The 17,250-nt window shown below is 38.0% G+C and overlaps 3 protein-coding genes across 5 annotated transcripts; 1 reads left to right on the top strand and 2 right to left on the bottom strand.

Moving 5' to 3' along the window:
• Positions 1 to 980: 980 nt before the first annotated feature.
• LOC114528784 (ankyrin repeat domain-containing protein 66-like) lies at positions 981 to 3,640 on the bottom strand. 3 transcript variants are annotated; one of them, XM_028550501.1, is made up of 4 exons: positions 3,415 to 3,640; positions 2,704 to 2,920; positions 1,778 to 2,006; positions 981 to 1,428 (listed from the first exon to the last, which is right to left on the bottom strand). In XM_028550501.1, the coding sequence occupies exons 2-4, from the start codon at positions 2,891 to 2,893 to the stop codon at positions 1,308 to 1,310; spliced, it is 540 nt and encodes a 179-aa protein (XP_028406302.1). In that variant the 5' UTR covers positions 2,894 to 2,920; positions 3,415 to 3,640; the 3' UTR covers positions 981 to 1,307. The 3 variants fall into 3 exon arrangements, with proteins under 3 accessions (XP_028406302.1, XP_028406304.1, XP_028406305.1); XM_028550503.1 differs by having other exon boundaries at positions 2,704 to 2,912; XM_028550504.1 differs by having other exon boundaries at positions 2,704 to 2,905.
• A 503-nt stretch (positions 3,641 to 4,143) lies between these two features.
• Positions 4,144 to 13,516, top strand: LOC114528783 (E3 ubiquitin-protein ligase MIB1-like). The gene is made up of 24 exons (XM_028550500.1): positions 4,144 to 4,424; positions 5,354 to 5,525; positions 5,638 to 5,744; positions 5,885 to 6,012; positions 6,080 to 6,146; positions 6,410 to 6,549; positions 6,654 to 6,730; positions 7,314 to 7,521; positions 7,692 to 7,745; positions 7,880 to 7,973; positions 8,278 to 8,408; positions 8,639 to 8,746; positions 8,867 to 9,064; positions 9,369 to 9,520; positions 9,668 to 9,800; positions 9,873 to 9,959; positions 10,127 to 10,255; positions 10,850 to 11,031; positions 11,224 to 11,437; positions 11,684 to 11,762; positions 11,843 to 11,929; positions 12,126 to 12,223; positions 12,683 to 12,839; positions 13,173 to 13,516. Exons 1-23 carry the CDS (start codon positions 4,226 to 4,228, stop codon positions 12,821 to 12,823), a joined length of 2,985 nt encoding a protein of 994 aa, XP_028406301.1. The 5' UTR covers positions 4,144 to 4,225; the 3' UTR covers positions 12,824 to 12,839; positions 13,173 to 13,516.
• A 383-nt stretch (positions 13,517 to 13,899) lies between these two features.
• Positions 13,900 to 14,644, bottom strand: LOC114528804 (eukaryotic translation initiation factor 3 subunit A-like). The gene has a single exon (XM_028550521.1). The coding sequence runs from the start codon at positions 14,600 to 14,602 to the stop codon at positions 14,042 to 14,044; it is 561 nt and encodes a 186-aa protein (XP_028406322.1). The 5' UTR covers positions 14,603 to 14,644; the 3' UTR covers positions 13,900 to 14,041.
• Positions 14,645 to 17,250: the final 2,606 nt, after the last annotated feature.

The following is a 17,250-nucleotide window of genomic DNA, read 5'->3' as shown; positions in this document are numbered from 1 at the left end:
TCACGTGAGAGAGAAGTAGTGAAGATTTCTCCAGGCATTCTGGTGTTCCCACATACGGACATCCTCAAAATCTTTCAATATAGTAAATCTTATACGATGTCAATATATTATTTGAAAAATTCGAGAAAAAATTGACAGAATGTAGGTTCAAGATATAAGATGATCAATATTGAAGTCGGCTATTGCACAATTGACTATTGTTTGATGTTTTGTTAGGTAACCAAGTTAGGCAACTTTTTCAACAAATTTCAGCTGATTACGATAAAAATTATACCTATATTCAAGGTTTCTTTAAGTTTAATTGTCACTTAGTTTTAATAGTTACCTAAGTTTAATGATTGTTTTCAATTACACCGTGTTGAAACACTCAAGAAGAAAAACGGAACTAGATTCATGCTCTCGTGCGCTTTGCTGCATACAGTCATCAAATACGGTAAGTAGATAATTTCTCTGCAGATCTCGAAGAAGAGTAATCCACGTTTAGTTTAGGTTTCCTCTTGTAGTAACACTGGATCAATAAGAGATGATTCTTACTGGACCTCTAGGAAGAACAGTTTAGAACTGATAGAGCTATCCAGTATAAATAAAGTTAGTTTAGTTTAGTTTTCCTCCTGTAGTAACACTGGATCAATAAGAGATGATTCTTACTGGACCTCTAGGAAGAACAGTTTAGAACTGATAGAACTATCCAGTATAAATAAAGTTAGTTTAGTTTAGGTTTCCTGCTGTAGTAACATGCACTAACCCTACGGGAAAAGCTGTCTGGTCAGTCTGGAACAGTAGAGCTATCCGGTATAAATCCGTGGCCGAATCATGCAGTTTCCTCCTGTGATAAACGTGAATCAGATACAAGAGATTAGCCTGGATCAACAGGAGATTAAGAGTTTTTGAGATGTAGTATGCGGGATCTATAAGCAGAACTTGAAGACTAATACTGAGAGAACTTTTTGTATAACTAAAGACGATTTATAACTAAGGATTTCTATATGCAGGTATTTTTTACAAAGTCTGATAACACAAAGTATAGTTTTTTGTTTATTTCGTCGCCGAGGTGCCACAATGGGAAGTTGAGACGCATAATTTTGCCGCAAATTTATTTTGTTCGCCATGTTGATTCTACTACTAATGTGTATTTACATGATTTTTGATGTTTGTCACATACATGAAGCTATTTATAATCATGACCTGTCCATGCATGGCTCGGAACTTTATGTAAACATAATATTCGGTCTCACAGCGACACAGGTATACGCCTTCGCTGTCATATACCACGGTCAGTCTTTTCAACATCGAATCTTACATCCACATTATTTTTTTTCTATCGTTTTTTGCCTGACACTTTCCTGTATATCCTCAGTAAAGGACTGCACGGTTCCCCAAAGTCTCTTACTCTTGAACGAGTACTGTCCCACTGGATGCTTTTCCGCTCTGGTGGATTAAAGAAGACTTATTATTCAGGGATACGACCGCAAGGAGCATCAATACTAAACGAATTTTATTTATACTGGATAGCTCTATCAGTTCTAAACTGTTCTTCCTAGAGGTCCAGTAACGATTATCTCTTATTGATCTAGTGTTACTACAGGAGGAAACCAAAACTAAACAAACTTTATTTATACTAGATAGCTCTTTCAGTTCTAAACCGTTCCTCCTAGAGGTCCAGTAAGGATCATCTCTTATTGATCCAGTGTTACTACAGGAGGAAACCTTACCTAAACTAACTTTATTTATACTGGATAGCTCTAAACTGTTCTTTATAGAGAAGCCTAAAGCCTACCTTTTCAATAATGTTACGCACTCGTTCTGTCCATAAATTTCAGCAATGTGTCTTGGTCTATCGCCGTTGTCATCTTTAATATCCACTGGTGTCTGAAAGTCGATTAACGTCTGCAGAATGTCACAGTGGCCAGCTTCCGCAGCGCAGTGAGCTGGGGTCCATCCTCCGACCATTCGTGCATAGGGATTTGCACCTGACTCTAAAAGAAGTCTCACGCATCTTGGGTTTCCTATAAATGATGTGCAATATTGTATTGTAAAACCCATTTTAAACCTGCTTTCCGAAGATGGGCACGCCAGGAAACATTGTTTCCTAGCCATGTCTCATGAAGGTGGACAAACCAGGAAACATTGTTTCTTAGCCATGTTTCATGAAGATGGACAAACCAGGAAACATTGTTTCCTAGCCATGTTTCATGAAGGTAGACAAACCAGGAGACATTGTTTCCTAGCCATGTTTCATGAAGGTAGACAAACCAGAAAACATTGTTTCCTAGCCATGTTTCATGAAGGTAGACAAACCAGGAAACATTGTTTCCTAGCCATGTTTCATGAAGGTAGACAAACCAGGAGACATTGTTTCCTAGCCATGTTTCATGAAGTTAGACAAACCAGAAAACATTGTTTCCTAGCCATGTTTCATGAAGATGGACAAACCAGGAAACATTGTTTCTTAGCCATGTTTCATGAAGATGGACAAACCAGGAAACATTGTTTCCTAGCCATGTTTCATGAAGGTGGACAAACCAGGAGACATTGTTTCCTAGCCATGTTTCATGAAGGTAGACAAACCAGGAGACATTGTTTCCTAGCGATGTTTCATGAAGGTAGACAAACCAGGAAACATTGTTTCCAAGCCATGTTTCATGAAGTTAGACAAACCAGAAAACAATGTCTCTTTATGATAGATCATATTACTATAGCAACCTCTTTCAGCCGCACAATGCAAAGGAGTTCTGTTTCCCCATTCCACGTCAGCTTGGTTAACAGATATCTTTCCTCTTTTTAAATAAACTTGCAGTTCCTCGATTCTCTTATCGTCACCATTCGCTGCTGCTTCGTGCAACATCAGTTCCATTACCACCTGGGCACTAGGTATTTGTCGGCTGTCCGTCATGTTTGGAATGCTCTGTGAACTAGTTGTCTAGAAATTTATTTCATATACCGAGTAAAAGAATTAGCCTTCCTGTGTTACTACAGGAGGAAACCTAAACTAAACTAACTTTATTTATACTGGATAGCTCTATCAGTTCTAAACTGTTCTTCCTAGAGGTCCAGTAAAGATCATCTCTTATTGATCCAGTGTGACTACAGGAGGAAACCTAAACTAAACTAAATTTATTTATACTGGATAGCTCTATCAGTTCTAAACTGCTCTTCCTAGAGGTCCAAGCAGTAAGGATCATCTCTTATTGATCCAGTGTTACTACAGGAGGAAACCTAAACTAAACTAACTTTATTTATACTAGATAGTTCTATCGGTTCTAAACTGTTCTTCCTAGAGGTCCAGTAGAGATCCAGTAGAGATTTCCCTTTATAACCACAGGAAAATCCTTCGGGAAAAGACCTCGGAGAATTCTTTTGAACTGCAATTGTAAAACGGTCAATACAATGTTAATTTAATGTAAATTTACTTACCTTACTCCTTTTTTAAGCGAAGATTCCTAAATTAATGATGGAAAGATCGACATAGATGGCGTTTGGCATTGAATATATCTAGAAACCGGTTTTGTTTCAACGTTTTATTTTATATTTTCGAGCCAATTCACTTTGTTTTTTTAAAAGCGACTAGTACAGATATCGTTGTGTTAGTTTATCGCCGTTTATTGTTATGGTTTCGCAGTATTTGCCTAGATCTTAATCAAGTTGTTAGTTGTCATGCCATTATCGTGGGGGGATTTGTTCAACAAATAAAAGCCAAGTAAAGTTTTTGTCTTCAAATTAATCACTTTGATAATTTGTTTAAATCCTTTCACTCTCAACTAATTAAACCTGTCATTTCGTACTCGTTAATAGTATCTTTCTCGCCAAAGCAGAATTACTTCTTTACGGCAGCGCAAGTTTTCAAAGTCTATAGGCACCAAAGCTTGCCTCTAGGAAAAGGGGAAACCTATAGGAACAGCCGAACAGCTTAAAAATTTCTAACAAGAACCGGTTAAAAATGTCAATGAACACTAAATGAAGTCAGTTTTGTCTGAGTTTGGTCCTAACATGAGCAATATCAATATTCATGAAAGATATTCTTAAATTTTCATTGTTTTAGAGAGTCGATGTATGTGATTTTGGTATCAATCCAGTTGTTATTAAGATCATCTTCCTTAGTCCCAGGGTCCGCGCGGCCATATTTTACCACAACAAAAAATTAAAGGGAAAAAAGTAAAAAGGAGGAAGACGAGAACCATGTGGTTGTGGTTTCTTTAAAATAACTCTTTTTCTTCGCGCTGTTTTGATGGATGGCGTTGGTTGTCGGGTTGTCCGTGGCCCAGACTGGAAATGGGGCAAACAAGACGGCGGAGAGGGTCATTTAGGAACCGTAAGAAGCTTTGAGAGCTCCGAGGAGGTCGTGTGTGTTTGGGACAACGGCACTGCCGCAAATTATCGCTGCTCTGGCTTCTACGATCTGAGGATACTCGACTCTTCTCCAACAGGTTTGTTTGAAGGATTTACCCCAGTACACTATCCTGTATTTGCTGACCTTTTTGCCTCGATTTGTGTGCGAAATCACGCCGTTTCTAGTTCTTCTACACACTCCATTTTTGTATGAATGATTCTAGCGATATGTTTCAGTTGCTCAATACAACTCTGAAATGTTTGTTCATTTGCATAACAGTGCATGACACGCCTTCATAAACTATATTATTGTTCTGTCAATGTAATGTTCATTTATTTTATTGTAATATTGGTCAATCTGAATAAGAAACCGAGTCCTTTTGTGATATGAAAAATAGTTTGTTGTGAAAGATTGAGTTGAAGGACAATATGTTGTGTACTGTCATATTTCAATACAAGTGCTCTTGTTGTGACTAGACGGTCATAAAATAATAATCGCTCTTGAGATCATTAATTAGTGGCTTGTATAATTTGCATGTGATATAGATTTAAGCTGTTTTCTTTGAAAGTATATTTAACATTCTTATAATTAGACCCCAGTTCAATGTTATAAGATAAAAGTGAAAAAAATTTTCAACTTCATGAGTATTAAGGTGATTCGCTTAGAGATTCAGGCATGCATAAATTCTTGACCCTCTAAATTGACTCTAATTTGATGTGAAAGCCTCAGGCTTATGGCCACCTCATTGATAGAACCACCTCGTTAATAGAACCACCTCGTTATTACATCCACTTCATTTTGTCCCAGAATAAAATGAATACAGTTTATCTTGTTATATGGTCACTCCATTCATACCACCATTGGTTGCTATATTTACATGGAGTTGCATTCTATATCGATGTGTATAGTACAGTACGTACACAAGCGTTTCACTATCCAATTCAACTGGATCAATAAATATTGAACACTTGAATATTGTTCCTTCATCTTCAATGACAAAGTGAGACCATTGTTATATCTATTCAGGAGTGAAACATGAAGCAATCATGTGCGATGGCTGTCGTCAGCACTCCATATTTGGAATTCGATGGAAATGCGCAGAATGTCCAAATTATGATCTCTGCTCTGTGTGCTACCATGGTGACAAGCACTCTCTCAGACACAGGTTCTATCGAATTTCAAATCCTGGAAATGAAAGGTACATTAGTATGATGTTTGAAAACATGTTAATTACCAACAAGTCTATGGTCACAAAGCATTTGTTTATACCTATCACAAGCGAAAGGTTAAAACACACTTCTCTCTTTAAGAGTGTTAATTGAGTCAAGAAGAAAAAGCAAAAAGGTGACGGCTCGTGGGCTGTTTCCTGGTGCCAGAGTTGTCCGAGGAATTGACTGGCAGTGGGAGGAACAGGATGGTATTTAAAACAAATTAGTATTTTTGCACTAAGGCGAATAATTGTTAAATATTCCGAATTTTGAGGGCCTAAAACTTCCCTGGGGTTTAATGCAATGTTCTAAAGTGTTTAATTTTGCTGTCTATGTTGTAATCTTCAAGGTGGAACAAGTCGACGAGGAAAAGTTACCGAAATTCAAGACTGGAGTTCTTTATTCCCCAGAAGTGCTGCATATGTCCTGTGGGATAATGGAGCTAAAAATCTTTATCGTGTTGCGTTTGAAGGAATGGTAAGACCAGGTTACATTCTCCTATGTAATTGCTGATGACATATCCAACAAAATGTGTTTTTTTCAGTGTGACTTAAAGGTGTTAAGTGATTCAAAAGGCGGAACATATTACCGTGATCATTTGCCATTGCTAGGTACAGTTTAATAGTTTCCCTTGCTGTGTGTATTCTTTATATATTCAATAATTTCTCAAAGCTTCTGTTGTGAAAAATGTTGAGCAAGAACTGGTTAAAAATGTCAGAGAACACTAAATAAGTTAGTTTAGGTACAGTATTATAGTTAACCTTTGCTGTATTATTTATATATATCCAATCATTTCTCAAAGCTTTTGCACCAAGCTATTTCTGTTTAATAATTACAAGAATGCATGTTTGGGAACCTGCATTTTTCTTCATAGGTGAAAGCGCCAGCAGCAGCAATCATCCTCAGTCTTTGAGTGAGTTTCAAGTTGGTGATTTAGTAACGGTTGATCTGGAGTTAGAAATTGTTCAATCTTTGCAAAATGGTCACGGTGGCTGGACAGATGGAATGTACGAGGTACAGTATCACATTTCACAAGAAAAGTCTAAAAACCAAAATATATAAATACAAAGATATCTTTGAATTCTGTTAAGATGCAATTTTTAACTCTTAACATTTAGACATTAAGTACAGCTGGAACAATTGTTGGTATTGACGAGGATCATGATATTGTTGTGACGTATCCCAGTGGAAACAGGTCAGTAACTGAGACCAGAATGATCCCCAATGCTCTTGGCTACTCTCTATGCTAGGCCTTGCAAAATAGGCTGATAAGACACAGAGTTACAGCTGATATAATCATACCGGTCATATCTGACTGACACTGTGCTTATCACAAACAACTTTCATCCATCATTTGGAAATAATGCTCAAGTCCGAACCACAACAATAGTGCTCAAGTCTCAACCAATAGACCCAACCACACAAAACTTAAATGGCAATTGAATAAGGCAGAATAAGACAGAAGGTGTTTGTGATATGGATAAAGTTAGTGGATTAATTAACTTTGCATGGGTCAGTTGTATCAGGCCTAATTTAACTTAAACAGTGGTTAAGTTCAAAAACTAAACGTTTTTAAGCTTAATACAAAGATACTGTTAACAACTACATATACAGGGCATAATATTCAAGTTGACTTATCCACAGTTTAAGCTAAACAGGCTTGATACAACCAGACCAGTCTTTAAACATTCCCCATCCCTAATTCAATGTAACAAGTTGAACAAGTGAAGTTGTCTGAAACAAATACAACAGTATCTAGTGAAATTTTTGTTTTTCAGATGGACATTCAATCCTGCTGTTCTTACCCAAGTATCAGGAGCAACCGGGGGTAGTAGCGGTGCAACAGCAATGTCCCCTTCTACCCCACCTATCACCTCCCCTGCAGCACAGTTCAATATTGGAGATCTTGTACAGATATGTAATGATGTGGAGAGGGTGAGAGGCCTACAACTGGGGCATGGGGAGTGGACAGAGGCCATGGAGGCGGTACGTAAGTGGGGTTCATACTCCAGACTTTTAGCAAGAACTGTAGGCTATGTTTAGTAGATCACAGACAAGACCATTTGCTGGTAAAAGAGGTATCATGACATAAGTTGGGTACTCTTGTTTGTGTATTAAAATGTAAGTAAGTAGTTTCCAAATATCTCGTTTCACAGACTCTTGGGAAGATTGGACGTATTCAGCAAGTTTATCCTGATGGTGATCTTAAGGTTTGTAAAAATTATCCTTACTGGACCTCGCTTGGCTTAGGACTCTTAAAGCTACACTGTATCTAGTATCTGGTATAAATAAAGTTAGTTTAGTGCAGTTTCGTGATGAAAATTCATTTCTTGAAATCTTCTAGATTGACATCAGTGGAACCTCCTGGACGTACAATCCTTCAGCTGTGATCAGAGTTGCTTCATCAGAGAGTTCCCAGCTTGCTGGCTCGTCTGGAGGTATGAGATGACTGAGTGATAAAAACAGTCATCTGTAGCTTAAACGGTGGATAAGTTCAAAATGGAAAACAAAACTGTATATTTATTTAACAACTGAGCTGAAATATTTCGATGTAAATAGTTTAATTTTCAATGAAAGTACATCTTTAATGCATGAGACGCAGATTTAGTCATTCACAAGATGTATGAGAGTAATTTTAAACTTTGGCTTATCCACCGTTTAAGCTAAACGCCTTTCGAACAACCGGCCTCGGGTGTTAACGAAATATCCTGGTTTAACATCCTACAATGTCTATCTTGCTAGAACGTCTCGGCGCTCTTCTCAAGAAACTCTTCGAAACTCACGTGTCAGGAGATCCTGTGGAAGAGCTTGTTAAAGCTGCAGCCAGCGGAGATCTGCCTAAAGTTGAGGATGCTTTGAGAAGAGAAATAGACGTATGTATCATTGAGATTACCACCAGGGGCTGGTTATTGAAAACCTGGGCTAAAGCAAATCTTTACATCAATATATTTAATCGCTTGTCCACAAGTTGAATGTATTTTCGCATCTAACAACTCGTTAATTTGTGTTGCTTTAATTATTATAATTATTTATTATTACGGAGTCACTCTCGCGTCGAGCTTGCGAATAAGTTTTGACTTCCAATATTTTTATGGTTTTCAAGATGAATGGTGTCTTTTCTGGTCATACGGCTCTGCAAGCCGCCAGTCAGAATGGACATTTAGACGTGGTCAAACTGCTTATCAGCCTCGATGCTAATCTTGAAATCGAGGTACAACATCTTATATACTGTACTTCATATGCTATTGGAAAAAAATATCACACGTTTTTATCAATAACATTTTACAACGATTTCAAGGTCACTAACTTTTCATCTTGTTATTTTTTGAAGGATAAAGACGGTGATCGAGCGATGCATCACGCGGCCTTCGGGGATGAGTCTGATATTGTCCAAGAACTGGGCAAAACTGGAGCTGATCTTAACGCTAGAAATAAACGTCGTCAAACGCCATTACACGTTGCTGTTAATAAAGGACATGTACTGGTTGTTAAAGTCATGTTGGAATTGAAGTGTCATGCAAGTTTGCAGGTCAGTGGTTGAATTTACTGGATAGCTCTATCAGTTCTAAACTGTTCTTCCTAGAGATCCAGTAAGGATCATCTCTTATTTATCCAGTGTTACTGCAGGAGGAAACCTAAACTAAACTAACTTTATTTATACTGGATAGCTCTATCAGTTCTAAACTGTTCTTCCTAGAGGTCCAGTAAAGATCATCTCTTATTGATCCAGTGTTACTATAGAAGGAAGGTCCTACAGGGATTATATCTTGTTGTTCCAGGAGGAATCCCGAATCACTAAACTATCGTTTGCTAAACAGACTTTCCATTTTTAGGATTCCGATGGCGACACCCCCCTGCACGATGCAATTGCAAAGAAGCGTGATGATATAGTAGCACTGTTGTTAGAGGGGGGTGCGGATATTACATTATCAAACAACAATGGCTTCAACTCGCTTCAACATGCCGCATTAAGAGGCAATCCGAGGTAAGCTTTGGTGCAATCGGGGAGCATTAGGGATAGAGAGAGGATCAGAGGGTTAGGTCAGGGGGTTTTTGTAGAAAGGATCATCCGAAGTTAGAGAGGACTCAAGTGAGATGAGAGACGTGACGGAAATATCATTCTTTTTAACAGTGCGATGAAGATTTTGCTGAGTAAGTTACCTCGGGCGTGGATTGTTAATGAGAAGAAAGATGATGGATATTCTGCTTTGCATCTCGCTGCTTTGAACAACCACGTTGAAGTCGCCGAGCTTCTTGTTAAACAGGTTTCCTTTCCTATCTTTACTAAACGTCGTCTATAACATTTGTAAAAATATTAACATTGTTATTTATTTCAGGGTAAGGCTGACATCAACATTCAAAACATTAATCTTCAAACACCTCTTCATCTTGCCGTGGAAAGACAGCATACTCAAATAGTTAGGGTGAGTACGCTTTCGTTACAGCTTAGGACAAATATAAGAACATCTATAGGCATCAATTTTGAAGACCTTCCGTGGTTTATGTCACGATAATTGATATTGTATTGTTGATGAACTTGTTTAAAAACACGGAGGCTGAATATTGAACTGAGTTTGTCTCGTTTCTTTAGCTTCTTGTTCGTGAAGGAGCGAGATTAGATATTCCTGATAAAGATGGCGACACAGCCTTACACGAGGCACTGAGGCATCACACCTTATCACAGCTTAGATTACTGCAAGACAGACAAGATGTTGGAAAGGTATTTATTGGATGCCTTAAGAAAGAACAGTTTAGAGCTGATAGAGCTATTCTGTATAGACAAAGTTAGTTTAGTTTAGGTTTCCTCCTGTAGTAACACTGGATCAGTAAGAGATGATCCTTACTGGACCTCTAGGAAGAACAGTTTAGAACTGATAGAGCTATTCTGTATAGACAAAGTTAGTTTAGTTTAGGTTTCCTCCTGTAGTAACACTGGATCAGTAAGAGATGATCCTTACTGGACCTCTAGGAAGAACAGTTTAAAACTGATAGAACTATCCAATATAAATAAAGTTAGTTTAGTTTAGGTTTCCTCCTGTACTAACACTGGATCAATAAGAGATGATCCTTACTGGACCTCCAGGAAGAACAGTTTAGAACTGATAGAGCTATCCAGTATAAATAAAGTTAGTTTAGTTTAGGTTTCGTCGTGCAGTAACACTGGATCAGTAAGAGATGATCCTTACTGGGCCTCTAGGAAGAACAGTTTAGAACTGATAGAGCTATTCAGTATAAATAAAGTTAGTTTAGTTTAGGTTTCCTCCTGTAGCAACACTGGATCAATAAGAGATGATCCTAACTTCGTATTTTCCAGTTATTAATGGGACTTGGTAGTCATGGCGGTGATAAGAAAAGCAGTGCTTCAATATCGATGTTCTTGGCCGCCAACGGAGCTGATTTATCGTTCAGAAACAAGAAAGGACAGAGTCCTCTGGATCTTTGCCCTGATCCGAACCTGTGTCGAGCTTTGACGAACTGCAACCGGGAGAGAAACACGTACGTTTGAATGATGTCTAATAGTCGTACATTCAGAGTGATTAGATAACATGAAGTACAACATCTTTGTAATGCTGAGGGGGTAAGGGGAGATTTAACGAGCAGCAGTGTTCATTGGGGGATAATTCAGCAGTGTGTCGGCAGGGTCATTTTATATATTCCTGATACTAAATATATCTGTTATTTCTCCAGGGAGCAAATTCCCAACAACCAACTAGCTGTAGCCAGTGCGGCTGCGCAGAACGAGTCAATGGAAGACGAGAAACATGACGAGTGCATGGTATGCTCCGATGCACGACGGGACACCTTATATGGTCCTTGCGGTCATGTGACTACATGCTTCGTGTGTTCCTCGCGGGTCAAGAAATGTCTTTTATGCAAGGAACCAGTTCAGTCCAAAACTAAGGTATACAGTATCTTACAATACAACCAGGGAGCAGCGTGGCAGCGTCTTCAAACAACTTAGCATAAAATGTGGTATAACAACTGCCTAAATAGACAAAACACTTCTCGACGTTTCGACCTGAAGGCCCTTTGTCTATTTAGGCAGTTGTTATACCACATTTGATGCTATACAGTATCTTACTTTCTATGACTAAGCCATGTGGACATACAGAATTGCCCGCGTCAATCATATTTCATTCCATTTCAGATTGAGGAATGTGTCGTGTGTTCCGATCAAAAAGCAAGTGTTTTGTTCTCTCCTTGTCAACATATGAATGCTTGCACCGGTGAGATGACTTTCGTGTGTATTTGATGTGTTTTCGATAACACTGCAATGTTTTAAAACTGATCGTTTCGATTTTTAAAGGCTGCGCGGCGCTGATGAAGAAATGTATTCAGTGTCGTGAAGTGATTCAAACGTCAATTCCTTTTATCGTGTGTTGTGGTGGACGAGGTAGGAAGATAAAGAAAGTTGTGTAAATACAGAATCAGCTTGCATGACGACTAATACTTAATGATATTTTACTGCCGGAGGGCGCCGGAGAGTTGATGAACTTGTCTTAATTATAACTGCGGCCGGTCAGCTCTCACAAGTATATAAATTTCGCTCATGTTTCCAACCACCATTGACAACTCTCTGTGTTTTCTAGAACCTGAGGAACTTACGACGACTTGTTCTCCAAAGAGGGAACTCACTCAACAGGATATTGGAACGCTGAAACAACAGCTACAAGAGATCAAGGAACAGGTAATTATTGCGTTTACTTTGGCTGCAAAAAACTGACCCCTTGGGATGTGATTTTTGGTATAGAATTTTATAGAATGTGAAAGAATGAATCCTGTTTGACTTAACCAAGCTGGGTTGGCTTGGTAATGTCCTCTCTTGCTGGTCTAAACGCCCGTTCACACGATCCAGCTTTCTCGGATCAAATTCACTTCTGACGTATGGGATATAGTTTGTTATTGATAAAGCAGTACTGAAGCAGTGCATTGGCCTTAGAGGATTCGCTGTCCAATACACATTGTTAGTCGATAGACCATGAAACATCCATCATGCAGACGTGAATTGGATCTGACAAAGTTTGATCGTGTGATCGTCTTAATAGTGTACTTCATGTCTTAATATACCTAACGTCTCGTGTTCTTGGGGATGGCAACGTTCTCTATTGCTAGTCTAATGTTTTTCTTTAAAACCTCATCTCCTAAGACTCAGTGTCCTGTGTGTTTGGACAAGCGAAAGAATTTGGTGTTTCTCTGTGGTCATGGGACGTGTCAGTTGTGTGGGGATCGGATGCACGAGTGTCCCATCTGTAGAAAACCCGTTGAGAAAAGGATCCTGCTTTTTTAAAATGACCACGAATGAGGTAGGTCATCTCATGAGCTCTATATATGAACGCTTTCTGACACACTGAATAAAGCCCGGTTTACCCTATCAAGTTTCTGTGATCACAGTTGCAATTTTGCGTTGTGAAATCCAAAGTTTTAAACATTTTGTACCTAATATTCGGATGAAATAACTTTGTAATAATTATAGTGTTACAGTTCCTTCCAGTATTTTCAACAAATCCTTTAAAACGTGGGACGTATTGTTGGAAAATTTCAACTTTAATCAGAGAAAATTTAGTAGTGTAATCCGGGCCTAAGTGTCCCAACCCATTTCCCGGAAACCTAATCCCAACGATTTCTAAACTTTCCAGGAACGTCTGTTCGTGAGCCTCGCTGATTTTATCAGTTGAGTCCGGCAGCTGTTCAAGAGTTGGTTGAACAGAAACGTAATTAACTACTAATTGTATATATAAATAAAAAGATACTAATATTTGTGTGTATTATACATGTGCAAGAAGTCTATGAGACCGATTTCACGTTGTGTATGAAGACTTGTGAAAAATACGATGATTCGAAGGTAAACGTTGATGTCTTAATGTGGCTTTTGGAAGACAGAAATAATCTGTCTGCAGGAAAAACCACGAAAATATCCTTTTAATAAAAACATGACCGCCAGAAACATTCTCATATAGTTGAAGTTCCGGGTTTATCATGCAGTTCTTCCTTAATTCATCTGGAACCTCGTCCCTTTCTTCATTATATGAGAAAAACATGCGACAGTGTGTCGTTTTTTTCATTGAGATTCAAGTTCACACAAAGCTTTACTAGGCAAGCTCTAGTTCATTAAATTTGGGATTTTAATATTTTAATTTGTTTTCATTCTAGTGCATGTGTTCCCAGCCTGGCCTGGCTCGATACTTCGTCTATTTCCTTTTTAAATTAAGGTCTTAATTCAGTGTGAACCCCCTTGGGCGTGTGGTTTTAACCCAATCAATAAATAATGCCTAATCCCCCTCGATAGCCAGGTAATAAGTGCAGAAGAAAAACACTTTATTAAATGATAAATATTATTCTTTTATGTCAACACATTGTGTCTTCTTACATTACAATTTATTATTTCGAAAATATCTGTAGTTTTCGTTACAATAGAGCCAGTGGCTATTAATTTGCTCGTCTTAAATGATAGGTTCTTGCTAGATGTTTAAACGGGATGATCACTTTGAACGTTTTCTGGTGTTTTTTACCCTCGGCGCGGTCCAGTAATGTCACTTCTACCTCGTCGTGGTCCTGTGACTTCACTTCTACCACGTCTTGGGCCAGTAATTTCATCTCTACCACGTCTTGGGCCAGTAATTTCATCTCTACCACGTCTTGGACCAGTAATTTCGTCTCTACCACGTCTGGGGCCAGTAATCTCACTTCTACCTCGTCTTGGCCCGGTAATTTCGTCTCTACCTCGTCTGGGGCCAGTTATTTCGTCCCTACCACGCCTGGGTCCGGTAATTTCATCTCTACCACGTCTTGGGCCAGTTATTTCGTCTCTACCACGTCTTGGGCCATCTTCATCATCACTTTCATCATCGAAAAGTTCCCTTCCTCGTCTTGGCCCCAGAGCAATCTCTCTTCCTCGTCTTGGCCCTAATTCTTCGAGCTCGATGACCTCATCGCCCAAACGCGGTCGTTCGAATTCGCTGTAGACATCTTCGAATGCTTTAGACAAGGCTTCGTTTCGCGTCAAATGCCGGCATTCTGCCAAAAATATGCAACTAATCGCAAGGAAAATGATTCTACACAGTGCCATCTTGTTGCCGTGTTGAATGAAAGTTTGATTTAGTTTCGCCTGTTAAACAGTTGTTTCTTTTATGCGTCCTATCGCCCACGTAATATCATTTAAAAATTTATAAATCATTCCGATAAGAACTAGAGTTGTGTTCAAACATTCTCACACAAGAACCGCAACACACCTGCCAAAAAAATCTTCAACAATGTTAATTTTAACTGCTGGATCGACAACATGCTGTTATTACAAACGTATCTGAAGACGTTTTATATCATTTTAATAACCAAGTATAATTCTACCTCTTATAAAAGGTTTCAGCGAATTTTCCATAACGTGATTCTTTGTTTTGTGTTTGGAAATTTTGTCATCAGATGCATTGCACTGATAAGAGGTTTGCATCAGAATGGCTAAGCACGATGATAAAATTTGTATTAAAAATAAATCGTATTTGTTTATAGTTGTGTTATGTTTAAAAATATTGTAAGAAAATTAATCGATTTGAATGTAGGTTAAGTTAAATTGTATAACTGGGTAATCGTTACAAAACAACTAACTGTAATTCCAAATATAAATAGCGCTAGTAAACTAGTGCGATATCGTTTGGTTTTTATTTCAGTAAATAATTAATCGGAGTTTTTCGTCGCTTGCGTGTGATATCTGCAATGATTACTGTCGCAAGTTTGATAAACTTTTACCAACACATGATTGCCGACACAATTAAGAGACAATCAATTTCAATTCGAGATAACACACAGCAAAGTAAATTATCCCGTGTGAAATAAACACATGCATGCCATTTTCTAGACGCAGCTTTTAAAACCATTGCTAAATGTCTTTTATGAGTATTCCTTAGACCAATCGAAAAATTGGAGTCTGAGAGTCGAGTGATTAAAAGAGATTTTATCTGCCCACATCAGATGATCGTGCTTCATCACTTTTTATCGCATCTCACTCGCAAGGGCCAGAAAAACTAATCAGGCTAAACCAGCAGTTATTTCGAGCCGAGTTACATTTTAAAAAATAAAACACACCTCAAGACTAAAGATATCCATCGCTACTTTTTCAAGGAAACATGCATGCAGCCGAATGCCGTTCAAGTTTGAAGTGCGAAGAAGAATTCGTTGGTCTCGTCTTTTTACACCTTTCATGTTTTCCAGAATATTTTTCAATTTGACTATTTCAATTTGAATTTGACTAGACGAAAACTGGTCTGGTTTTGTAACAATCAACAATTGCAACAAATTTGAATTTTACAATTTGCGCTGAATTATGTTAAAGAAAGTTTTTAAAGTTTTTCTAAAGCTAACACTTTAACACTAAAGGTTTGCGATCACTACAGACTCTGCAAGGACAACGGTTGTAAAAACGAAAAAAACAACACAAAAAGCTAGGGCCTTTTTAAAGTAATGGATTTAAGAAATGTTCTTTGGTCAGTTGGCCAGCAAAGGCTGATTTAAATTGATTTAATTGCAGAGAATTATGTCGAATACACCCACATTTTGACATCGATGAAGATGACAAATTTACGTGAGTTATGAGCAAATGGAAATTGTGTTTCATAGGCGCTATTCTTGATAGCATAACGTTTATAAATCATGCATATCGCTGTCTTCTGTACCCCCAGCAATATATATGATAACATGAAATATACACTCATTCCAGAACCTTCAGAGCTATCTTTGGTTCCCTACAGATCTACGTGATGACAAGAATAACAACGTTAACATGGCCGCTTCGTTATCGCTCTCGTTATCACAACATAATTAATATCTAATCCGAAATGTATCGGAAAGAAAAAAGAAACATTTACCCGGTGTGTGGGAGCTTTGATAATTTGCTGGATATATACCGGAACGTGTTCTAGACTTCGATCCAGAATATATAAAAAATCTTAAAAGCAGCAAGAAATAAATACAAAGTAACGATCACGTTTGAAAAATCACTGCCCAAGTATATATTAATATAAATACTGGAATCTAACGCCTCATTCAACGCCTTTTTCGTCTCAGGTTTGTTGTACAACTCTCAAAGATCTTTGCTCGGATTTTTTTGGGAAATTGAATTTCTCTAGTCAATTTCTAAGATTTGGAAGACAAGAGATAGAGTCTCACAAAATGAGAAATATGCAATTCTCAATAAATTATCTTTCAATCTAGCTTAAAGCGTTTGAAAGAAACCCAACTTAAAAATGCTACTGAATGATTTTGGACAAAAGCTATGGCAATAAATATGCTTCGAAAAATATAATTTTTTTCAATAATTTTACAGTAATACTGACGCGCAGTACTTGAAGAAATAACATCAAAATTTAAACTACTTTTTTTCATAATTTCATGAAAAATGCCGCTGGGATCTCTTGGGCTCCGTCCGATATCTTCAAATTGTATTTCCGCTGACACGTCTTCATTTCCTGCGCCAGTCACTTGAGACCTGAGATTATTTCGTCAATATTAATCATGCGGTTTGTGCACAGAATATCCCCTTGCGGTTATAAAGTAGTCGAATCATTTCTTTCAAGTAAACACATGGCCTGATCTTTCAACAAAAAACTACATTTATGAGTTGTGGGAATTGTTTATTTTACCAATAAAATTCAAGAGAAAACCAGAAAAGCATTGTTCCGGAAGGTGAACAAACCAGGAGGCATTGTTTCCTAGCCGTTTCATGAA

The sequence above is a fragment of the Dendronephthya gigantea genome, unplaced genomic scaffold (genome assembly GCF_004324835.1).
Source record: "Dendronephthya gigantea isolate DGI-Jeju-01 unplaced genomic scaffold, DenGig_1.0 000051F, whole genome shotgun sequence".
NCBI lineage: Eukaryota > Metazoa > Cnidaria > Anthozoa > Malacalcyonacea > Nephtheidae > Dendronephthya > Dendronephthya gigantea.
This window is presented reverse-complemented; position numbering and strand designations above follow the sequence as displayed.